Genomic DNA, 25,752 nt, shown 5'->3' with positions numbered 1-25,752 from the left:
AGTATCTAGAGGGAGCTCTGGTGGCCTAGTGGCAAAGAAGCTGAGCTGCAATCCTGAAGATGCGTGGTTCAAATCCACCATATTTTCTGCTGGAGAAGGAGGAGAAATCTCTTGCTCTGCCTGTCGGATCCCATTCGATGGTACACAACAAAGAATGAATGAATTAATAAGAAAAAAAAAGAAATAATATCTACCTTACAGGGTCACTGCCGAGTTTAAACATTGTCGTTAGTTGATTTCAGCTCATGGCACCCCTATGTGTGCTGCCTAGAACTGTGTTTCCGTAGCTGTGTGTGGCCTTTCAGAAGCAAATGGCCAGGGCCCATTTTCCAAGGCACTTTTTAGGTGGATTTGAACCACCAGTAAGTAACTCTGAGGTCTGAATGTTGTTATGTTTCATCAAGTTGGAACCGACTTGTAGCTGTCTAGTGGCTTTTCAGAGGCTGCAAATTCCAGAGCTTGCCCATCTTTATCCCTGGTGGATTCGAACTCTGGATTGGTAGCACAATCCCTTCCCACTAGGCCACCACAGGGAGACCATATCATTTACCATCTAAACAGAACCTGGAGCATTAAAGGGGCCTTAAGAGGCTCTGTGTTTCCCTTCCTGCATTTGTACACAGAGGTAGGTATGGAGTCAACGTGCATCTCATTGAAAAGAGTTTTTACTTGGTTTTGGGGGAAACTGAGGCAGCATGCTTAAATGATCTGTTGATGTTGGCACAGCAGCTGGGGGTCGGATTCCTTCTGAAATCCTTCCCCGACCCGTTGTCCCAGAAATGAGGAAAGAGTTCCTGGTGGTGGTATTACAGAGAGGAAGGGATCCAGGGTGGGTGATGAGAGATACTGAAGTTGAGCTGCAGGTGGGAAGCACTAGTGACATGGAGGGTCAGGGACTGGTGGGATTGACATCCCTGGGGGCCTCGTCTGGCTTTTTCAGAGCCAGGCATGTGGGTGTGAGAAGTGAAGGGGACACTCTTCACCGTGTGCCTTTCCCTTCCCTTCCCTCTGCTGCCAGCACTCCCCATTTGAGCTGAATTTGGACTTGGCCCCTCCTTCCACAGCACTAACCCCTATTCAGGTGGCCGGTTACATGATGCACCCTGAGTCCTGGCTCCCTGGGGTGGGTGTGGACTCATTCACAGCCAGCATTCCGCCACTTGGGACCACCCCCAGCCCAGCCCAGGCAGCTGCCTCCAATGACCAAGGCCAGACCCCATGCTGAGAGCTCCCCATTGCCACCATGGACAGATGCAGACACCTTTACAGAATCTCTTTCCTTAATGCTCCAAACCACAGTGCTTGCTGGCATCGAGATTCACCTGTCAGGACTGAAGGAGACCAGAGAGGGCCAGCTCCAGCTTGGTAGGCACTTTATCCCTTGCCCTGACCAATCAGAGAAGTCAGGAAGCTGATAGTACCTAGTCCTGGGTAAGCTGCGGTGTATATTAGCCCCGTTCAGGATGAACAGCACAGCTCTAAGAGCAGCCATTTACCCTGAATACACAAACCTCACAGAGCCCTGTGGCCTGTTCTGCAGCGAGTTGTACTGCCAGCCCAAAGTCACCACCAACTGGTGGCTCGAGTCCCGCAGCGGCTCCAGGGAAGAAAGATGGGCCATCTCTCGTGCAGTTTACAGCCTCAGAAACATAATGGAGGATCAGCTATAAGGAGGGTTCTGACTTGATGGCAATGGATTAGTTGAGTTTGTAGAAACCTTAGTTACTGGCCAAAGGAGTCCTGGTGGCACAGGAGTTAAGCTCTCAGCTGCTAACTGAAAGGTTAGTGGTTCGAGCCCACCAGCTATTCCACTGGAGAAAGTATCTGACAGTCTGCTCCCACAAAGATTAAAGCTTGGGAGACTGAGGGAGCAGTTCTCCCCTGTCCTGTGGAGATGCTGTGAGTCAGAACTGGACAGCACAGAACCACAAGAAGCGCCTGTGACAAGAATGGGATTTTGCCTTGTGCTTTGCTAACCCCAAGGGTACCACCTCCTGTAAAAGCTTCCCTCCAGGGATCTTGGGTCCCTGCTTTCTGTGTCGTGTTCTCTTTGTTTCTGCTCTGAGTCCCCTCTGCATGCCCATGGCTAGCCTATGCTCTTCCTCTCATTGTCCCAGGTGATGGGGTGGTTGGAGGGTGTCCTGTGTATATCCATAGCTCCTGGGTAGCCAGCCCCATCCCTGGAGCCTCCTCAGACCCAGGCGTCCTCTAGCATCCCTGAGGACTACCTATTAGGGCAATGGTGACCCCCCCCCCCCCGCCAGGCTGGCCTCTCTGGTCCTGGCATGAAAGGTAGAGTTTTGGCAGAGAAAGGAGACTCGGCCTGATTCCAGCTTGTTTCTGCAGTCTGGAGCCTGTGGTGTGTGCCTGGAGTGGGGAGGGCTTGGGGGTGGGTAATGAAGCCCTGGGGCAGCCCCTGTCACTAGGCTAACAGCAGGGAGCCCTGGAGGGGGAGGCAGAGGAGGGGAGCAGGTGGTTCTTTGTCTGGAGAGAAAAAGAGGGAGAGGGGCCCTTGCCCACTTGCCCAATCCCAGCTACCCTCTTATGCCCCTGTCTTCCCAAGCCTCTAAGGCCACCACCCCTGGGAGAGGATTGGTGTCCCCCCCCCCCCCCCGGGCAGCTAGCTCAATGGGGCATCCTTCCCCAGCTGAGGCAGGAGAGGAGCCATGCTGTGTGGCTGACCGCTGCCCGACCCACCCAGTTCCTCTGCAGCGCTCACTGGGAAGTTACCCAGGACTCATGATTGCTTCTCCACCCGTACCCCACCTCTGTGCCTCTCTGTCCATCCAGCACCTGAGGGCCACATAGACCCTGGGAGACCCTGGGACCCAGCAGGCCGGGGGAGTGAGTCTCTGTGATGGAGTTGGGGCTGATACAGTAGGCAGGTAGGAGATTCCGGGATGTCAGGAGCCCCAGGCTCCCAGGAAGGAGACCTTCTCTCACTGTCATTACCACCTGCCCTCTGGAGGTTTGAACTTCCTCAGCTGAGCAGTAGGGGTGTTTGGAACTTTTCTCTGTTTAGAATAGAGCCTGGAAACCTGAAGCTTCCACCTGTCCCAGGCTGACACTCATCTCTTTGGTTCTTTAATTCCAGAGCTGCCAGCAGTAGTTTGGAGGCAGCTCTAAGCTTCCTGGGCAGTTACTTAACCTCTGTGATCACTTTTCCATGCCTTCATTTCCTCATCTGTTCTGTTATATGGATATTAATAACAGGGCCTGCTTCTTAAAGTTATTGGAAGGGTTCAAAGAAACTATATACATCAAGTACTTAGAGAGAGAGAGAGAGAGAGAGTGTGTGTGTGTGTGTGTGTGTGTGTGTACTGTCAAATTGGATCTGCCCCTCATTCTCCAGCAGAGCATCTGGTGGATTCAAACCATGCACCTCTGGGATTGCAGTGCAGCTTCTTGCCACTAGGCCACTTGTGGCCTTTCTGTAAGGCCTAGCAGCCAGTACTATCACTGGATCCCCCTCACCTCCTGGTCCCCTCTGTCATCGCCATGTCCCTGAGAATGACCCCACCGGCTGGCCTGTGTGAACCTAGCAGTAAAGATCAGAGAGGCCCTGGATGCCTGAGTCTCCTGAGATACTTGATGATACGAACTACAGAGGCATCTCTCCTGACACTTGGAATTTGTGGATGAGGGTGGGAGGATAGAGATATAGACACAAAAGCAGGCCTCAAGAAGACAAAAATCCTCACCACAGGACCAAAAAGCAACATCATACCAGATAGAGAAAAGGTTGAAATTGTCGATTTCATCTTGTTTGGACCTACTATCAACATCCTTGGTATTAGTAGTCAGGGGATCAGGAGATGTATTACACTGGGCAAGTTTGTTGTCAAGGATGATGTCAGTTTGAATACTAAGGTTTGCCTGATTCAGGTCATGGTCTTTTCAATCATTGTGCATCTGAGAGTTGTATAGCGGGTAGGGATGACGGAAGGATTATTGATGCCTTCTGAGCTGTGGTGTTGGAGAAGAGTACTGAATATCCCATGGATTGCCAAAAGAACGAACGGGTATGTCCTGGGGAAAGTGCAGCCAGAGGCTAGGTTGGTGAAACTGTCTCATATTTTGGGCACGTTACTAGGAGAGGCTATTCCTTGTAAAGGGACATCGTGCTTGGAAAGGTGCAGGGCCAGCAAAGGAGAGGAAGACCCTAACAAGATGGATTGACTGCAGCAATGGGCTCAGGTGTGTTGGGAATGGCAAGGATAGGACAGGGTTCAGATCTGTTGTTCATAAGGTTGCTTTCAGTCCTACTCAACAACACTTAAGAACAGCAACAAAAGCAGGCCTCAGAAGAACCGCTCTGTTGTAACGAGGTCTGGGGAGAGCCGAAATAGCCCCTATCTTGTGACTCTCAGCTCTTCCTCTGAGATTGTCTTAGAAAAGCTGCATGCAGAGTCACTTTTCCTAAAATAATCTGCAATGACCTTAGCTCTAAAGCGGAATGCGTGGGCTTGGTCTTCCGGATTCCCCAGGGAGAGAACCTGGCAGCACAAGAAGCCACCCTCTTCTTTGTGCGCACAGGCACCCCAACAGCAGGGCCTCTAGGATGCAAAGAAAGCTTGTGTGAATCCACCAGGATGTGTGGGGAGAGGGACTTCGGATCCAGTCTAGGAGAAGTGGAGCTATAGGACAGGAACAGACTGCTTCTCGGGGAGAGTAATAAAGTCTTGCCCTCTTAGTGAGGCATTGAGAATTCCTGTAGAAAAGTAGTACCCGTCTGTGGTGATGCAGGGAGCGCTGGTGAGCGAGGGGTAAGGAGCTGTGCTGCCATGCCTAACAGACGTGGCTGCTCTGCAGGAGAGAGATGGGCATTCTCGCCTGTGCGATTTACTGCCTCTGAAAACCTGTTAGAGGGTCAGCTGTAGGTGGTCTCCAACTCCACTCCACGGTACCCAGCAACAACAGTGATTATACAGGGACCCTGGTGGCACCATGGTTGAAGCACTTGGCTGCTAACCAAAAGCTTGGTGGTTCAAACCCACTAGCCCCACAGTGGGGGAGAAAGATGGAGCAGTCTGCTTCCATGAAGATTGGAAACCTTAGGGAGCTCTGTTGGCCTAGTGGCAAGAAGCTGCACTAAAATCCCAGAGGTGTGCAGTTCCAATCCACCAGATGCTCTGCTAGAGAAGGCGGGGCAATCTCCTTCTGTACCAGTCAGATCCAATTTGACAGTCACACACAAAATAGTAAAATTAAAAAGGTTGGAAACCTTATGGAGCTACTGCTTTGTTCTTGAAGAGTCACTCTGAGTTGGAATCTACTCAGTGGTGATGGTTTTAGGTTTTGGTGCTGTGACTAAAGCACTTAATGAATAGTTCACTGGTTCGTATACACTAGCCACTCTGCAGGAGAAAGAAGTAACAGTCTGCTTCAAGAAGGGTTTACAGTCTTAGAAACCCTCAGGGGCAGTTCTCAGTCCCGTAGGGTCACGATGGATGGCAAACAGTTTGATGGGAGTGGATCATGTGAATGGAGCCCCTGGGTAGAGGGAATGGGTAACTTCTTAAATGCTAAACACAAAAAGTAGAGGTCTGCACCCACTCAGATGAAGGCTGGCAGTCTACACCCAAAGAAGCAGCCATAGAAAACTGGAGCTTGTGTGTTGTCTCCAACACACACAGGACAGGCTCACCAGGAATCAGAGCTGAGCCAGTGTCTACTGGTGCGATTTGAGCATCCATTCAAATTCTTGTCATTGTTAAGTAAGTGGAGTCAGAACTGACCCATAACTGACCCTTCAGTGAGTTTCCAGAGGCAGTAAGGTGCACGGGAGGAGATTGTCTTTGTCCAGTAGAGCAGCTGGTGAATTTGAACCATGTGTCTTTTGAGTTAGCAGCGTAACCCCTTACCTCTAAGTCACCAGTGTGCTCTTTATCCATTCAAATACCCACTGTTTATGCACCCAGCAAATCTGCGTGCTGACTATGGCGGGCTCAGTACAAAGGAGCAGGGGTAAGATGTGATGCTGACCTTCAAGGAAGCCACATTCTAGTGAGAAGATGGAAAAGCAAGGAATCATCAGGCTGCCAGAGGACAGGGAAGGGAGGGTGTGGTCCAGAGGTTGCAGGGGGCACTCCAGGGGATGACTGGATAAATAACGTGTGGGATATCCATGCAATGGAATATTGTTGTTCTTGTGTCCCATTGAGTAGTTACCGACACATAGCTGACCCCCGGCAGGTTTTCCGAGGCAGTTAATTGCACAGGAGGAGATTGCCCATCCTTCTCCCATGGAGCAGCCGGTGGCTGCGAACTGCGTGCCTTCGGGATTGGAGCACAGCTTCTTACCACTAGGCCACCAGAACTTGCTAATGGAATATTACTCAGGCATAAAGGGAAGTGATATTCTGATACATGACCACAGTACAAATGAACCATGAAAACATGCTGAGTGAAATAAGTCAGACTCTGAAGGACAGATATGGTATGACCCTACATAAATGGCTGGTAGGGATCTCTGGTGGCCTAGTGGCAAGAAGATGCACTCCAATCCCAGAGGTGTGCAGTTCAAATCCACCAGATGCTGTACTGGAGAAGGAGGAACAATCTCCTCTTGTGCCATTCAGATCTGATTTGATGGTACACATACACAAAAGAATAAAAACAAACAAACAAAAAAAGGCTGCCCTTGTTAGTAAAATGCTGAGTATCCTCACCTATCACTCAGAGACCAGGGTTTGATTCCCCAACAGAAAGACACACACCGTTTTTAGGGAGCTCTGGTAGTCCAGGGGTAATGAGTTAAGCTACTGCAGGTGGTTTGAATTCAGCAGCCACTCTGAGGGAGAAAGATGGAGTCTCCTCCCGTTCTCTTTACAGCCTCTGAAAACCCACTTGCGGATCAGCTATGAGTTGGTTGTGACTTGACAGCACGTAACGGTTACATAAATGAAATATCCAGAGTAGACCAAAGTTTACGTGGTTACCAAAGGCAGATGGAAGAGAAGGGAGAGTTCTTGATTAAGGAGCATTTAGTTTCTGTTCAACTAATTATTGTCTTCGAATTGGAATAAACTCCTAACTGACCCACCAGAGAGTTTTTAGAGGATGTAAATGTCACAGGAGGAGATTGCCTGTCCTTCTCCAAAGGAGTGGCAGGTGGATTTGAACTGTCTGTGTTTCTGTTGGGGTGGTTAAGACATTGGCAAATAAGGTGGCGAGGGTTGCACAACATGGCAAACATAACTGATGTCCCTGACTTGTGCATAAAGTTATACATTAAAAATGGTTGGAATGAAAAAAAATGGTTGGAATGGTAACGGTTTTGCCGTGGATGTTTTATTACACACTTAAACATATGAAGGGGAGCAGCAGGTAGACCAGACTATGACTGAGGGGAGCCTTCCCAGGGAAAGGGACAGCTGAGTCCTCAGGAAGTCTGAGTAGGGATTTCCCAGGAAGAGAGGAAAGGGAATTGGGGGTGGGGGATCCGTGAGTGCAGAGCTACAGAGACCCACGGAACAGTTTTGTGTGCCTGGGTGTGGGCTGGGTGTGGGGCAGAGGGAAGTTCAGATGAGAAGGGTTTGCAAGATGTACTTCCCACTCCCCCATTCCTCCAGCATTCCCCACTGGTGTCACTTGGCCCAGCCCCCTTCCACCTTGCATGTCACCCCAGAAGTTCCTCATCTCCCTCCATTCGCCACCTTCTCACCCTGCTGACCCATTTGCCAAGGGTCAGCAGTGGGAGCCGAGGAGAGGGGAGTTATTACCCTTTCTGAGCCTTGGTTCTCTTGTCTATGATCTCAAAGGTTCCCCCATCCAGAGCCTGCTGGCCTGATTGTGCTCACCCTCTTTGGGCATTTCCCCATGGTGGCCTGGGAAACACCTGGAAACTGCCTGGGCCTCTGATGGCGGAGAACTGAGGGCCAGAGCTAGTGAGTGATGATGGAGCTTGGAGCCCCAGTGCCAAGAAGATGGTATCCTGCTGACACCAACTCCTGTGCTTCTCCCTCAGTTTGACCCCGGGAACACCGGCTTCATCAGCACAGGCAAGTTCCGGAGCCTCCTGGACAGCCACAGCTCCGAGCTGGACCCACACAAAAGAGAGGTGCTTCTGGCTCTCGCTGACAGCCATGCAGACGGGCAGATCTGCTACCAGGATTTTGTCAACCTGGTGAGCACTGGGGGGCCCTTGCCATTGGGAGCTGGGAGGGCTTTCTCAGAGGCTATGTTGTAGATGACCCCTTCAGACCATTAAAGACCCAGTGTCTCCTGGTTATGCCTTCTGCAGAGCCAGCCTGTCCTCAGAGCAGCTCCTGAGAGTTTGTGACCCTCTACTGTATGGCAGTAAAATGACTGCAGCTGTTCAAGCCTTCACACCCTCAGTTCACATCTTGTAGGGAAGGCAAAAGACTCTTACTGTGGTCGTTCCTACACAAGGCCAGGAGTTTCCTCTTCTCATTGCCCGTTTTGGGTCAAGTGGGATCCACTGATTGGCTCAAACCAATCATGGCTTGGTCTTGGAGCTGAGAGAGGCATTAATACCATCAAAACCAAGGGCTGGAAATGAGGAGAGCATTGTTGATGGGAGAAGGGGATGGGGAGAGCATCCTGGAAACATCAGAACAGATGTCCCCAGGAGCATTGGACCATGTGGCTAGAAGTCAGAGCTCACTAGACCTAATGCCACATGTCCTGGTTGACCCAGGGCTAGAGATAAGAGTCCTTGAATGCTGCCCAGTGATCTGATATCTTAGAGCACAGCTTCCTCCTCATTGTGGACCACTGGCTTCTATGGGGGGCCACTGGTCGATAATGAGTCAGGTTCAACGGGGCTATCAGCAAGCATTTTACCCTCTATGAAAGGTGGAAGGGGCATTGGAAGATGTGACATGAACTAGCCAATTAACTCAAGGCCAGAAGTCTTCACTTGATTTCCTTATTGGTGAGACGAGACTGTTGCCTCTCCTCAGGTCACACATGTGACAGTGGCAAGAGAAATCGCCTGCATGAAGCTCTCGAGGCTCCTGGAATCCCACCGTGTTTATGAGGGAGGAGCAGGTGCCTCTCCTACCTGTCACTGTGCCATGTGAGCTGGCTGGTGGGAATGACTGTCCTCGGCCGAGGGGCTGCTGAAGCCCAGGAGTTAGTGTGTCTGTAAGGAAGTGGCCGTAGTGCTTCTCAGGGTAGAGGATGCTGCTGCTGTTCAGGGTGGACCCAGGAAGCAGAGCTCCCAGACGGTTGAGGAAGAAGAGTTTAACAGAGTAGAGCTGACAGTAGGAGCTGAGTGCAGCTGGGTTCCGTGGGATCAGCCCAAAATCTCCATCAAGGCCAGGACACAAGTTTCAGCCCACACAGCCTGTTAAGCCGCCCCATTGTTTGCTGAAACAAGAGCCCACCTCAGACTCAGAAGACTTGGCAGGGCCCATGAGGTGCTCTGTCCAAGCGGGATCAGTGAGGTTACTTATTATTGTCAAAATTTGTCTGGAAGTTCTGATGCTGGACTCATGAGTAAGGCCGTCCCGGAGCAAGGGACCAAGAAGAATGTCAGTAAGAGAGAAGCCTACACAGGGCAGAGGGCTCAGGGCCTGAGAGGTCAGACTACCTTCCTCGGGTCTCTCCAGCCCTGTCTGCTTTGATGACTCGCTCTCAGACAACATTGTGGGATCTGAAGTGGAAAGAGCTGTGTCTCTCAGGGCCCAGGGCCCAGTCCTGGTTTTGCCACTCTCTGTAAGACCCTTTGAGCTTGGACTTTCCTATCTGCTTTGAGGCCATCAAATATCATCTTCCTGCTTGTTTTAAGGATTCAGCAGATGAAGTATTTGGGAGTTCTTTTTGTCTTTTGATGATCTTCCATCAGGTAAGCTCCTATGCAGCCTTCATAAACCTTTCACCACCCCGAACCCAGGCATAATGAATCACTCTTTTCCAGAGGTTCCAGAGAACTTTACTCAGGCCTATTTTGTAAACAACTGCATGGCCAGGGTATGGGTGTGCAGGTTGTGTACTGTGTAAGGATGCATATATGAAAAATGTGGAAAAAGAATGTAGACTCAAATGTGTCCTGGGCACAGGGTACACCCTGGACCATATGGGCTACCATGATTCTAGAGTATGACAGATCTGAATTTGAATCCTGATTATGGGTCTGGATTTACTCTCAGTCTTTGGAGAGGAAATTATTTATCCTCTCCAAGCGTTAGTCCCTGCCTTTAAATTTAGGGGTAACACTGTATACCAAATAATTGAGATAAGGGTTCCTTTTTATTGCAATTTACAGATCTGTCTCCTCTTGTAAACGTTATGGTTATCACTGTGTTTGGCATAGTTCTAGACACACTAAGGATGTAGGGCAAATGGGGTGTGTGTGTGTGTGTGTGTGTGTGTGTGTGTGTGTGTGTACGTACACACCACATCTCCTGCACTTGCACTGAATCCATTTCCAACAGGTCTTCAACACAGATCTTCTGGGGTTCTTCACATTGGTGTGTTTGTGAGCGTGTGTGCACCTCTGGAGTTTGGCAAGAGAGCAGTGAAGGTGGCTGCAAAGGTCCTGCCTGGGCCTAGCAGTGTCCACAGGAGCCCTGACCGCTGCTGTACTTCCCGCACTCCTGAGACGTTCAGGAGAACCATACCCAAACTTTATCACTGTGAAGGGCGTGAGAATAGGGGATACTTGGAAGGGGTTCACCTGAGAAGGCCTGCTGGAAGGGTGAGCTTTAAACCAGATTTTAAAAGTGAGGATGGTAGAGACCCGGAGTGGAGCGGGCAGTGCAGAAGGACGTTCACACCATCCAGCCTGGTCTGAACCCAGATCCTCTCTGGCTGCCATCCCTGGGTAGCCAACTTCCTCAGGTCCCTGTACCTCAGTCTCACCAGCCCTGTCTGCTCTGATGATCTCCATGCAGACCACAGTATAGGTTCTGAAATGGAAAGAGCAGTGTCTCTCGGACATGTCTTCATAAGAAAGATCTCAGGTGTGAGAGAGGGCACAGTCCATAGGGTGTTGATCTGCTAACCAGAAGGCCACGTGTCCCTGGCAGTTTGAATCCCCCAGCATGGTCACTCTCCTTTTATTATGATTCACAGTCTCAAAAACCCAAGGAGGGTCGTTGAGAGTTAGGATTGACTTGATGGCAGTGAGCGAGTGAAGGAGAGTGTGTTCACAGAGGAGACGGAGGCACCGGAGCCCCCAGAGGCTGGAAATCAGTAAGATCACCTCTGGTCCCTGGGAGGCAGGCTGACTGCTCAGTGAGGTGGTGGGAGCTGACCTGAGGCTGCTCTCTGATGTCACCTCAGTGCAGGGCCAGCCACTGGGGGAACCCCCAGAACTCACTGTGGGTTCCAAGTTCCACGGCCTTCTGTAGGTACGGCTTTGGAATCTGGTGTTAGGTACAGCCTGTCTTACTCCGAGGTCCTCTCCACAGTGTTGTCACCAGGATTGGTGTCCCCAGTGTGATAACTCATGATGCCAAGACCCCATAGACCTTCTCCTGTTTAAGATCCTACAGAACTTAGCAATGTTTAGTATCCATTTTAATGATTGAATAATATGTGGTTAATATAGTTGAAAATAGCTCAGATGTGCTATTTCTTAGATTATATGAAAACTAATAACAAAATTGCTTTGTGAAGCCACTGTACTTTGAATTTATAGCCTTATCAGTTAAAAGATTACAAGTGACTGAGAAAAAGGCTTTTGTATTCGTCTCCTTTTCCTTTAATTACTGCTTCATTCTAAAAAAGTAGAAAAGGTTATTGATATGGGTTCACCAAGACTAATTACCACAAGGCTGTAGCTGAAACACCAGAAAATCAGACAAAATCAATGACTCTAAAACACAGTGGCAGCAATGAGAACCACAGCCCGGGCTTCTAGCGGGCACAAAGAGAACCAGGTGATTTGAAGCATCACTGTAATGGGAAATAATGGCAGCTCTGACAGGAGTACAGTGGAAACTCAAAAAGTGAGTTAACGTAGAACTTTGGCTTGGAGGTACATTGCTGCATGTAAAGCAGGCTTATGAAAAAGTAAGTTAAACTATAACTTACTCGTCAGTGGGTTTTCAGAGGCACTTAATCACACGAGAGGAGATTGCCAATACCTCCAGTGGAGCAGCTGGTGAATTGAACCATGTACCTTTGGGATTGCAGTGCAATTTCTTACCACCAGAAATTTCAGCTGGAACATTATACAGAAATTTTACAGGCAGGTGTTTTGGTGCCACCCTGTCTAATGTCACCTGGAGTTGTCCCTTCTCTTCTGGTGACACCACTGCTGTCTGCCCTGGGAGCCCATTAAGCATATCACTCACTCATGTTCAGCTCTCACTGATGAGTGAGAGGCTTACAAGACTCTCCTGTTCCAACCCTAGAGACTTTTAGGAGATTCCCCATAGCCTGGCACTCTATGAAGATTTCTGGTCAGAGTGGGGGTGAGAAGAGAGAAAATGGAGTGGAAGCTGTCCTCAAACTCTCACCCAAACACATGCATGTCTCCCCTTCTCTCACTTTTCCTCCCAAAGGACAGCAACTGAGATGCTTTAAGGTGGCAGAAAAGTCTGGAAATAGCAGTGAGGGCGTCATTTTATCATATATGTTAATGTGTGATAAGCCATTTATTATACTTGAGTCTCTATTTCTAGCATATGTTAACCACCTTTTAGAATCATAGACTAGGATCCTGTTGAAATCTAGATGTACTTGACTTAAGCAACTGAACTCTCACCACTTGGCCATGACTCCTGGGGCTCCAGCCTCCAAAGGAACAGGGACTCAACTGCTGTGGCTTGGCTCAGCGTGTGTGGAGAAGGAGCCCAGGGGAAGGAAAGTGTGTGGGTTTCCACTAGGGCAGGAATGGAGGACATGAGCCCATGGCCCTTCTTGGCCGGTGAAACTCAGAGGGCAATAAGCATGCTGTTTGTAGTATGAAAGAGATTAGGATGTTAGAGCGAGAGAGGAAAAGAGAACTACCTTAACCCAGCTTTTGTCCTCTCAAAAAGAGAAACTGAAGGGAGCTCTGGTGGACTAGTGGCAAGAAGCTGCACTGCAATCCCACAGGTATGCGGTTCGAATTCACCAGATGCTCTGCTGGAGAAGGAGAAGCAATCTCCTCCTGTGCCAGTCAGATCCAATTTGACAGTACACACACAAAAATTAATAAAATAAAAACGAGAAACTGAAGCTCAGCCAGGGATTAAGTAGCTTATTCTAGGTCTCCTGACTGTGTGGTGAAAGACGCAAACTTCAGTCCAGGTCTTCTGTTCAAATGCTTTTTCCTTTTCCATACATACTTGTCAGTCTAACCAAGAGCAAACCCTCTTCTTTCCAAGCTAATGTGTCTGAGGATGCTTGATCCTTCTCATACTTCAGCGCTCACTCAAATAACACCTCCTCCAGGAAGCCCTCCCTGACAGCCTTAGGACTGTTTCGGCTTCCCCTGTGTGTTCCCCACCACCTGCCTGTGAGCTGTAATTGCTGTTTACTTACTTGCCCTTACCCCTTCTGTATCCCTTGGTTCTAACAATGTGCCTGACACTTAGTTGCTCCATAAATTGTGATGGCTTGATGGGTGGAAAGATGATACAGTGAGTAAGAATGCAGGCTTTAGAGTCTCACTGTGCTTGAACTTAATGGTGTACGAGAATTTTCTGTACCTTAGTTTCCCCAGTCAGGTGGGGTTGTTGTTATGTACCATTGGGTTGACTCTGACTCATAGCAACCCTGTGCACAATGGCTCTGAACCCTGCCCTAGCTTGCCAGCCTAACCGTCTCTGACACACCTGCCCCCATTGCCACAGTCACTGTATCAGTCCATCTCATCAGGGGCTACCTTCTGTGCTGACCCTCTACCCTTCCAAGTATGATGTCCTTTTCTAAGGACTGGTCCCTCCTGGCAACGTGCCCAAAAGGCATACCCAAAAATCCCCATCAGGTAGGATGAAGATATTCATTCTCTTACTTTGTCTCACCTCACCTTATCTTGTCTTTGCTGGGAAGAGGTAGTTCTGTTTGGTAAAGTAGAAGGTTGATGAAAATGAGGAAATTCCTCAGTGAGAGGCTGACACAGACAGCAAATGGCCATGGCAGTGGCCAGGGCAGGGCAATGTTTAACTCTCTTACACAGTTTTATGAGTTGGAGCCAACTCTGGTCACTAACATCAACCTAACAGGTAGACAGACTGGTTGTGAGTGTCAGATAGGCTAAAGTATATGATGTTCTTAAAACCATCCCAACCCAGGTAAGAGCTCAACCAGAAGAGCTAGATGGTACTGCTACTGTGACCCAAAAAAGGATCCTGGGTAAGAAATGTCGAACAAAACTTGAAGCATAAAAAATGTCTCAGCTTACTGATTTGCTAGAGACTGGTAGAACTCCCGAGACTGTAACCCTCAGTGACCTTTCAAATCTAGAACTAAACATACCTCAGTGGCACAATTTTCAGCCAACAGTAGACAGCTCTATAAAGTATCCAGTACTACCTGGGAAGTACTCACTCCTTAGATAGCCACATAAAATCTAAAGGGCAGAGGGAGCTCTGGTGACCTAGTAACAAGAAGCTGCACTGCAATCCTGAAGGCATGCTGTTCGAATCCACTACCTGCTCTGCTGGAGAAGGAGGAGCATTCTCCTCCTGTGCCAATCGGCACACAATAAAGACAAAGAAAAGAATCTAAATGGCAGCATCTCCCCAGGGATAAAGCTTAGAAGGCAGGAAGGGATAAGCTGGAAGGTTTAATGGAAATGAGAATCTCAGGGAGGGAGTGGGAAGAGTGTGATTACATTGTAGGTATTGAAATGAATGTCATCAAGTAAAGCGTGGATGAGTGGTTGAGTGCAAAACAATTTTCTCTGTAAACTTTCATTCAAATCACAAAAATAAAAAAGAAAGCTCCACAGATGTTACTGCTTATAAACTTTTATAGAACTATTGGTGATTATAGAAGAGAAAAAAGTAGCTTAGGCCTGGCCTAAGCTGCGTAACATCCAACTCTGACCTGTCCCTACCCCATGTCTGTGCAGATGAGCAACAAACGTTCCAACAGCTTCCGCCAGGCCATCCTGCAGGGGAACCGCAGGCTCTGCAGCAAAGCCCTGCTGGAGGAGAAGGGGCTGAACCTCTCCCAGCGACTGATCCGCCACGTGGCCTATGAGACCCTGCCCCGGGAGATTGACCGCAAGTGGTACTACGACAGCTACACCTGTTGCCCCCCGCCCTGGTTCATGATTACAGTCACACTGCTGGAGGCAAGGACCAGAATGGGGAAAGGGCTGCTTACACTTGGGGTGGGGGAGAGGAGCAAAGAGGAGGTCTGCTGTGGGGGAAAGGGCTGAATCGTGCTCTACCAAAAAGGGATGGCCAGGGCTCAAATGGTGGTTGTCATTACAAGGCAGGGCTCATACAGTATAGTATTTTCAAATACTACAGTGCAAAAATAGAATCCAAAGATTTCAAGCAATATTTCCAATGGCAAAACCTCCATATAACCCAAACCAAAAACTCAGTGTTACTGTGTCAGTTTCAGTTTGTAGCAAGTCTACAGGACAGTGTTGAACTTAACCATCAGCTTTCCAAGCTGTAAACTTCATGGAGGCAGGATGCTACCTCTTTTTCCTGCAGAGTAGTTTATGGGTTCAGACCACTGACCTGTTGATTAGCACTTGAATGCTTTAACTGTGATGCCAGGGCTCCTATCTGAATAACTGCTTCCACCAAAACAAGAGCAACAAAAGCACTGTATCAAGTTGTCTGATTTGAGGGATTCAGTCAGGCTAACTCTGGTGGCTTACTGGTAAGGAGTTGCCCTGCCAACCCAAGGCAGGTAGTTTGAATCCACTAACTGCTCCACAGGAGAAAGATGAGCGGTCTCCTCCTGTGTGATTTCCTGCCCCTGAAAACTCATTACGAGTTGGTTCCGACTCGATGGCACATACCACCACCACCACCAGCTGATTAAAGGCAGTTAATTTTAGTTCCTCCCTGAGCAACATTTTCTCTGGGGACTCCTCTTTCCAATCTGTAAAACAGGAATAACCAGCCTCATCTTCTCCACAGTCATGTGAGTGCTCTATAAATAGATGAATATAAATGGAGAAAGGTTGTTGATGATCTTTTAACTCATGTGGCACCAAATCTTAACTCATGGTTCCCATGTGTGTGATTAGGACTGTATGGCATAGTCTTCAGTGGCTGAATTTTCAGAGTGGATCACCAGCCTTTCTCTATGGATGAATTAGAATCCCCAGGCTTTTGATTAGCAGCCAAACGTATTTACCCATTTACACCACCAGGGACTCTTAGCCAGGATGGGCAGTCTCCTCCTGTGCCATTTACTGCTTCTGAAAACCCACTGAAGGATCAGCTACGAATTGGTTCCAACTCAAGGGCATACAACAACATTATTTATATATATATATACACACCCCTATATATATGTGTATGTGTGTATATATGTGTGTGTGTATATATGTGTCTGTATATGTGTGTATATATGTGTGTGTGTGTGTGTGTATATATATATATATATATATATATATATATATACCTTCTGCCATTGAAAAGACTCCAAGTCATAGTGACCCTGTAGGACAGAGTAGAGCCGCCCCACAAGGGTCCTGAAACCGTTAATCTTTACAGAAGCAGACTTCCTCATGTTAGTGCCAGTTTCAAACCGCCAACCTTCCCAGCCTTCTGGTTCACCTGTGTACAGTGCTTAATCCATTGCCACCAGGAATGGAAATGTATACACACACACACACACACACACACACACACACACACACACACACAAGCACAAGTATATGTACACATATATGTTCTTTTTGTTGAGTACATTTTTTGTTCAGTTGTAACCAACTCATAGCTGACCCTCCAGTGGGTTTTCAGAAGCAGTGAAACCACACAGGAGGACATTGCCCATCTTCCACTCACAGAGCAGCTGGTGGAATCAAACCAAGTGCCTTTGTGATTGAAGCGCAGTTTCTTACCACTAGGCCACCAGTGCTCCCTTATATGTATGTATGCGTGTGTGTATATGAGTGTGTGCGTGTATATTTTTTATAGACAAGTAAATATGAACTTAACATTTTTAAGAAAACATTTTCCCCTTAGGGAATCATTCATGCCTATTGTTATGTTAAAAGTCTCCTGCTTATGCAACATAAATCCAAAAGCACCATTTACAGAATTGGTGCCCTTCTTCGATGCTCTCTGAGTTCTTTGATTATTCAGCCCAAGAACTTGTAGCCTCCCACCCAGTTCCTGAATGAATGCTTGACTTTCCTTCGGCATTCTCTAATCTCCACTGTTTCTCTTCTGGAGCCACGAGCCTAATTACCACCTCTGCATATGTTCTTGCAAAGTTCCTGCCTAATCAGATGGAGGTTCGTTAAGCTTCACAGCATCCTTCTTCTTTTGGATTGCAGAGTATCTGGTCTGCAGGACAGAGAACCTCTGTTTGTTTTTATGGCTTCATCCAAGCGCATCTCAAAGTTGCAATTTTCTGAGATATTCTTGGATTTGTTCTTAAAGTGTTTAGCGTGTCGGTCTATTTATTAACTTCTATTTGAAGACCAGTACTAACGAGATGCCTTGGAAGCAATATTTGCTGCCAGGCCATCCGCATACTGTTTGGTGAACAGAACAGCTCCCCAGAGAGCTCAGGGGAGTCCAGCTGCCAGGGGGCCAAAACCATTCCCAGGCTTAGCACAGGGAGGTTTTAACCCACCTCTAATTATAGCTCTGTTCCCTGAATGGGTGCCAAGCATGAAGCTGGCTCTTCAACACTTTTTTTTAGATTATTTTATTTTATTTTTTTTAGCACTTTTCAAAAAAAATTTATATTGGTTTGCTTACAAAGTTTAGATACATTTTGTTGCACACTATTCTTCATTCACGTGTGTTTCACACAATTATTCCCATGCATTATGTTTTCTAACATTAATCACCATTGGACTATGCCCATTGTTACCCCATCTTTTCAGGTCCTTGTGGGAATGTTCCCATTTCCTTTATCTCCTCCCTCCACCCACGAAATTGTGTAACTCTGTGGTTTCACCCCTACCTACCCTCACCCCTCTGCCCATACCCCTTCCCCCTTTGAGTTCCCCATGCATGTTTTGCTAGTTATCTTTCTATTTTCACAACAATAGTCTTATACAGTATTTGTCCTTATGAGACTGAGTTAGTTCACTCAGCATAATGCTCTCCAATCTCTCCCAAGTTATGTAGTATTTTTCTAAATCATTGCTCCTGAGTGCTGCATAGTATTCCATTGTGTGAATGTACCACATTTTCTCAATCCATTCAGTTGTGGTTGGATATTTTGGCTGTTTTCTATGTTCTTTCAATGGTGAATAACACTGCTATGAACATTGGTGTACAAATCTCCATTTGTGCCTTAGTTCTAAATTCCTTGTGGTATATTCCTAGTAGTAGAATAGCTGGGTCTTACAGAGTTTCTGTGTCAAACTGCCTTCCAGAGTGGTTGTACCATTTTACAATCCACCAGCAGTGTATGAGAGTTCCCACCTGTCCATATCCTCTCCAGCACTTACTGCTTCTCTTCATCACTTTTAAGCTTCATTACTATCTTGGAAATACAGATATTGGTATTCCCATTTCCAGATAAGAAAATCCAAACCGTTTGCTCAAGTCCTTCCTGAGAAGTCAGATTTTGCATCTAGATCGTCCCATTTCAGGGTACCTTTGAACTGCCCAAAACCTCAAACTGTACAAATTCAAATTACCAATCTAGAGGAAGCCAAAAAGTAATCAGATAGCTGAAATAACTACTGAGGCCATTGTACTAATGCACAGGCCCTAGGTAGCACAGATGGTTTGCAGATGACTACTAATCTGAATACTCCAAGCCCACCTAGTGGTGATGTGGAAGAAAAAGCTGGCAGTCGGCTTCTTTTGGAAAAAAGAGAGAGAGAGAGAGAGAAAAAAATTACAACCAAGGCCAGTCTGTGGAGCATCTCTGTTCTCTAATGCATGGCGTAGCTGTGAGTCAGAAGCAACTCAGTGGCAACAGGCTTGGGTCTTTGGGTTTTGCGTTTGTGCTAAAGCTCAAGGCTTTTGCTTTGTATACAGTTCTAATAACTTCATTTTAAAAATTTCCTAACAGAGAAAATTAGAAGGAACAAGGTGGGATGCTGTTAGAAACAACCCACAACCAGCCAGCAACAAGTAGTAGCTAACCACCTTGGAGTAAGGGGAAGAGCAAAGGGAAATTTAAAAACAGATGCAAGTGTTCTTTTAAAAAATTTATTTTATTCATTTTAATGAACATTTACAGAGATTTTGGACTTCCATTCATTCATTGTTACATTTTTCTCCCTGCCCACCCTTTCCCCCACACAGTTTACTCTTCCCTTTGAAAAGTAAAAGAAAACTTCTTTCATTGGTATACAACCCCCCACCCCAGTACACTCCACTATGCAACCTTCATTCTGGACTCTTGTCATAACCATAATACCCAATCATATATCGCTTTTAAACTGTTCTCTCTCTCAAACAGACGCAAGTCTTAAACATAAGAGTTTGGGATCACTTATTTAGTGTCCGGGTAGAAACCCCACATGGTTTGGTTACTAAAGGAAGTAACATTCTCAACAGTCTACATCAGTACCTACATGTTATATACATATAACCTTCAGGAACATGAATGATACATTTAAGAATTATTTCCCTGGAGAGAAAAAAACAACTCCTTTAGAGTTTAAACGCCTATGCTTCAGTAATTGGCAAAATCCATTTATATGGACTACCTCATGCCCTAAGCAGGTGAATTGTTACTGAACTAAAAGCTTAAAATCCTTCAAACTCTACCTGCTTAGTGTGAGCAGAGAGACCAGGGGACCCTTTTGTGAGCATGTGATAATCAAACAGAAGTGGAGGAGATGTGGTCAGAGATTGGCTTCTGGCCCAGGGGGTGCCCCTCATCTTCTGAGAAGGTTCCATGAAGGTCAACTTCCTGTCAGGATTACACATGTCTGTCAGCACAGGACAGGCCTTCTTGATATCTGGTAACAAGTCTTCTCACTCCTATTGCTTCACCCAGGTGGCCTTCTTCCTCTACAACGGGGTGTCACTAGATCAGTTTGTGCTGCAGGTGACCCATCCGCGTTACCTGAAGAACTCCCTGGTCTACCACCCACAGCTCCGTGCACAGGCCTGGCGTTACCTCACATACATCTTCATGCATGCGGGGTGAGTCCTTGTCTCCATCTATCAAGAGTCCTGACCTGAAAACACCCAGGGTCTAGGGAGCTGGAGTTGAAATCTGTTTTCCAGTTTATTTCTATCTACTTGGACTCAGAATTTGAGGTGGCTCCTTGAAATGCATTGAATGACAAAATATGCTGGTAAATTATTGAGAATGTCTTGGCATAGAGGAAATACAGAAGGTGAAATGCTAAAAGCCAGCTGTGAAATCAGCACACCCATACATTGCACGCAATTCTGTGAACTGACTAGAGGTAGGTATGTTCTTAAGCATCCAGTGGGGTTAGTGGGTTGACCAGTCTCTCTCACTATGACAAGTCTCTGCTGGGAGCCCTGCATATGCATTCTTACCCTGGCTGGCAGGGAAGGTATAGAAGGCATGCTCATCCCAAGATCTCTCTGCATTGCAAATACCTTTTTCTGCTTCCCCACCATGATAGTAGAAATGAGTCTTGTTCACTGTCGGTGTTCAGAGTGAGTGAATGAATGAACATGATCTCCCTCTTTCCCAGGATTGAACACCTGGGACTCAATGTGGTGTTGCAGCTCCTGGTGGGGGTGCCCCTGGAGATGGTGCATGGAGCCACCCGCATTGGGCTTGTCTATGTGGCGGGTGTTGTGGCAGGTAAGTTGGTGGGTCCCATGTCCATAGTATAAAACTCCCCAAGGGGAACTCTGAGACCCCAGAGCTCAAGGAAGCCCCAGCTTTCTGGGAGACACATAAGACCTACATCACCACAGCTGCTGGCTGCAAGCTTTGTCCTTGAAGCAAATCCCACACCGCTGGGAAAGCTGGAAAGAGATTGTCACCTAGAGAGGGAGTTCTGTGATGGCAAAAGAAGACAAACATAGGATGTGCCCAAGTTCACTGAGCAGGGTCTCAGTCTTTCTCAGCCACGTTGAGGAAACTTTAGTGGCTTCTTCTTGTTGGGTACTGTTGAGTCAGAACCAACCCATAGATGACCCTCTAGCGGGTTTTCAGAGGTAGTTAATCTCATGGGAGGAGATTGCCCACCCTTTCCCCATGGAGTAGCTGGTGGCCTCAAACCACATGCCTTTGCAGCTCAGCTTCCCAGAACTCCCTTTTGGCTTAGTGATAAGGAATTTGCTTCCAATGCAAAGGTACACAGTTCAATTCTACCAGCTGCCCTGCAGGAGGAGGATGGGCAGTCTCTACCTGTGCAATTTACTGCCTCTGAAAACCTGCTAGAAGATCAGTTATGAGTTGCTTCCAACTCGACAGTATCCAACAACAATAATAACAGCTATATTATAGCTGTGTGATCATGGGGAAATGTCTCCCCCTCCCTTGGCCTTATTAAGCTTTTTTAAAAATTATTGATATTAACAAAAGTTGGTGGGTTTTTAAAAAATTTATTTTATTTTTATTATTTGTGTGTGTGTGTACCATCAAATCAGATTTGACTGGTACAGGAAGAGATGGTTCCTCCTTCTCCAGCAAAGCATCTGGTGGATTTGAACCACACACCTCTGGGACTGCAGTGCAGCTTCTTGACACTAGGCCACCAGAGCTCGCCGATATTAACGAAAGTTTACAGAAAACTTGGACTTCCATTCACTCATTGTTGCAAATTTTCTCTCTACCCCCTCCCCAGTTTGCTTTTCTATTTAAAATGATTCTTTCCTTGTTGCACAATTTCCTCCCTCCCTCCTGCCTTTAAGCTGGCTCTAATGAGGCGTGTCTACAGGCCTGTCCTGGAGGTTAGAGTCCGGTGATTCATGCTGTTGTCATTGTGTACTTTTGAGTCAGAATTGACTCAAACTTGACCTCCTGTGGGTTTTCAGAGGGTGTAAATTACCCATCTTTCGCCCACAGAGTGGCTGGTGGATTTGAACCCCATGTCTTCAAGTTTACCATTAAGCCACTAGGGCGGTTGTTATATGTGCTGCATAAACTATACAAGTAACATCAGTGTAAGGAAGTCAGAGGTATGAGTGGAGCTGACTTCCTGCCCGGCTAGGGCAGCACTTGTCTGTAGAGATACAGCACATGTGCTTCTGCCCAGTCAGCCACCATCCATCCCACAGTTGGAGTCTGCAGGAGGAAGAGTCTGTGTTAAGAGGCAGTGAGCACTCACTCAGCCGGAGGTGTTTGGGACCTTGACTCCTTGGCTATAACAAGTGGTTGTGGCCTGTCTGGCAGATGGTGGCCAGCATAATTCTCAGCTAGCCCCTGTCATCTTTCCTTCCTCCTCACATCTCCCTTTCCCTGTCCCAGTGGAAGGTGAGGGCGGGTAGAGTCAGGCAAGAGGGGAGCAGAGAACTACAACGAAAGTCAACACCACCCTGGCTGCTTCTGACCAGCCAGTCCACTCATCGTGCTTCCAACTTCATTGCTGGCTCTTTTTTTTTTCCTATACAAGGTTTGCCGCCTCAGCTCTTCAGCTTGACAGCTGTGCCCAAGGGAGCTTTGTGTGTATGTTTAAGTAAGATCTTAATCCTTTCTGAGTGGCATTAAAGTTGTCATCAGGAGAGTAGGGCCATTCTGGCCTTGTAAATAACATGCAGGCAGGGACTCTGAGAGTAACAGAAGCAGCTTCAGGAATCAGAGGGAGCAAGGACCCGCTTGTCCAAGCTGGTGTGCTTATGTGTGAACCCTCAGCTGGGGAGCTGTACCCAGGCCTTCTCAAGGACTCCTCTCTGTGCTAAGGTTACAGCCTACTCCCTCCAAGGACAACCCTATAGGAACCCTGCCCTGAATCCAGCACCCACTGTGAGTTCAAACAAATGTTTGTTGATCATCTTTGCATGCCAGGCTCACTCAGCCATCCACACTCCCCTTGTCCTGACATCTGGGGAGAGAGCACTGTGTTTTCTATACCCAGACTCCCAAAGCCCCAGATGTTAAATGGCGAGGAACAGGAAGACACTCGTAACACTTGCATTAGCATTCAATTAGATGGAATTGCCAATAACCTAGAAGACAGAAATAAAATTCAAAATGACTCACCGAGACAGGGTGACACGGGCGGTGCTGGCAAGTCAGTGAGGCAACAGGCTCCCCAATGACACCTGTGCAAAGTGGGAGTGGCCTGTAGGCATTCAGACGGAGGAGTTTCATCAGCTGAATGGTAGAGATTGGGGGTGCTGTTTGTGAGACAGATGACGTGCACTGTTTGGTATGTGTCATTGACTCAGATCAGAGGGCACTCAGTTCACAACACATCATGTTACTGATCACCAAGATTGAGCTCATTGATCTCGCTGCACCCTCGGCCCCTGCCTCCCTCTCTCCTCCAGGCACATTCCCCATAGAGAGGGAGGCCCATTTCCAGGCAGTCAGAATATAGATAACCCTTGTTTATCAAGTAGGAGTCCCTGGGCTAAGCATGTAACCACTAATTGAAAGGTTGGCAGTTCGAACTTATGCATGTCCTGTCTCCATGGAAGAATATCCTGGCACTCTTCTTCTGAAAGGTCCCAGCCTTGAATACACTTGGATCGTAGTGTTTTCTCTGCACACAGGGAGGGATGCCTTGAGTCGTAACTGGTCAATGAGCAACTAGTTTGGGGTTTTGGTTATTAAGGAGAAACCTCTGGGTGACCCAAGTGATTAACTGTTAGGTTGTTAACTAAAAAGCTGGTGATTTGAGTATACTGAGCGGCACCATGGAAGAAAGACCTGGAAGTCTGCTTCCAAGAGGATCCTACAATGCATGAGGTTGCCATGCACACAGCAGACCCCACAGAAACAGACTTGGGTTTGGGTTTATGTAAATGCCTTCCATGCTCAAGGGAGCTCTAAGTGACCTAATGGAGTTAAGAGTTGGCCCTGCCAACCCAAGGGAAGTGCTTCAAATCCCCCAAATGTTCACCAGGCTAAAGATGGGCAGCCTCCTTTAGTGTGATTTACAGCCTCTGGAAACCCCCTGGAGGGTCAGCTAATGAGCTAGTTCCAACTCGAGGTCAATGAGTTTGAGTTTTTAAACCATACCATGCTTAGTCTGTATTTAATCCTCACACCAGCCTGCTGAGACAGGTGTGGGCAGTCTCCTCTTCCATGATTGAGTTATAGCCTCTGAAAACCCTCTGAAGGGTCATCTGTGAGCCGGTTCCCATGCGGTATCTATCAATGAGCTTGAGTTTTTAGACCATGCTCAGGCTGTAATTAATCCTCAAACTAGCGCTCTGAAATAGGCACTGATACTGTCTCTCTGTTAGAGAAACAGAGGCTTAGGGAGGTCAGCTTAGCCCAAATACTCAGTTCATAAATGGTGAAGCTAAATTCAAACCTAGGCTGTCTAACTGTAGTGGCTATGCTCCGAATCACTACCATGTTGTTGTTGTTGTTACGTGCCGTCGAGTCGCTTGCGACTTATAGCGACCCTATGTACAACAGCCCTAAACTCCGCTCTGTCCTGTGCCAATCGCACCGTCTCTGACACTCCCATCCCAATTATCCCAGTCACTGAATCAGTCCACCTCATAGAGGGCCTTCCTCTCCTGTGCTGTCCCTCCACCCTCCCAAGCATGATGTCCCTCTCCAAGGACCAGTCTCTCCTCACAACATGTCCAAAGTATGTTAGACGGAGGGAGCCTAAGAATCCTTGCCTCCAAGGAACCACCCGGTTTAACCCTTTCCAGGACAAATCTGTTTGTTTTCCTAGCAGTCCATGGTATTCTCAATACTCGTCTCCAGCACCACTGCTCAAAGGCATCAATTCTCCTTCTATCCTCCTTGGTCATTGTCCAACTCTCTGATGCATAACAAGTGATTGGGAAAACCATTGCCTGTATCAGACGCACCTTAGTCTCCAGAGAGACACCATTGCTCTTCAGTACTTTGGAGAGGTCCCTAACAGCAGACTTTCCCATGGCAATGCGCCTTTTAATTTCCTGGCTGCTGGTGCCAAGACTGTTGACTACAGAGCCAAGCAAGAAAACCTAAGGGTGGATCTTTGTATTGATAATTTATTGTCATATGTGAGAGGTCTTAATACACATCTGATCTTGGTCTCTAATTCCTGTTCAGTGAAAGTATTTCAAGCCTTCACATTCTGTGACTGTGATAGCTGGCTGACCTCTCCTGAGCTGCAGGCAGGTGCTAAAGGCTTGCCACATGTTGTCACTCTACTGTTGTTACCACAACAATCCTGTGGAGTGGCTCTCATCACCTCTGTTTTACAGGGAGTTCAGAGGGGTGAAACAACTAGCTCCACTTCCAGCTAAAAAGTAGTAGAACCTGGGCAAGCCCTTCCTCTGCCCATCCTCCAGGTCCTGTGCTCTCAACGAATGCTTGAGCCTAACACAACTCACTTATGCTAGTAATGCTGTTGCTAACCATTTAGTGTTTTAAAAACCAGTATATTAAATATTCAAGAACTCAGATCGTAAGCCGCCTCTGGCTTCCTCAAATCCGCCTACCATAGTGTTTGGCACCTGTCACAAAGCAGTTCTGACTTACGAGCCTTCTTGGCTACAGATTGCCAAGCCTTTCTACTTTGGTACCACAGGATGGATCCAAACCACCAACCTTTGGGTTGGCAACCAAGTGTAGATTATTTTCACTTGCACCTCCTGGGGGCCTTGACATGTGTTTTATATATAT

General features: G+C 47.5%; 1 protein-coding gene across 1 annotated transcript in view; it reads left to right on the top strand.

Annotated features, from left to right (window-relative positions):
- Positions 1-25,752, top strand: part of RHBDL3 (rhomboid, veinlet-like 3 (Drosophila)) — a 59,885-nt gene that overhangs the window by 11,877 nt on the left and 22,256 nt on the right. The window contains exons 2-5 of the mRNA XM_006890926.1: positions 7,970-8,128; positions 14,978-15,202; positions 20,020-20,168; positions 20,696-20,808. Coding sequence (XP_006890988.1) covers positions 14,978-15,202; positions 20,020-20,168; positions 20,696-20,808 — 487 coding nt within the window. The 5' untranslated portion in view covers positions 7,970-8,128. The remainder of the gene's footprint in view (positions 1-7,969; positions 8,129-14,977; positions 15,203-20,019; positions 20,169-20,695; positions 20,809-25,752) is intronic.

The sequence above is a fragment of the Elephantulus edwardii genome, unplaced genomic scaffold, assembly GCF_000299155.1.
Source record: "Elephantulus edwardii isolate Elephantulus edwardi_28Jun2011 unplaced genomic scaffold, EleEdw1.0 scaffold00094, whole genome shotgun sequence".
In the NCBI taxonomy this organism is placed as follows: Eukaryota; Metazoa; Chordata; class Mammalia; order Macroscelidea; family Macroscelididae; genus Elephantulus; species Elephantulus edwardii.
This window is presented reverse-complemented; position numbering and strand designations above follow the sequence as displayed.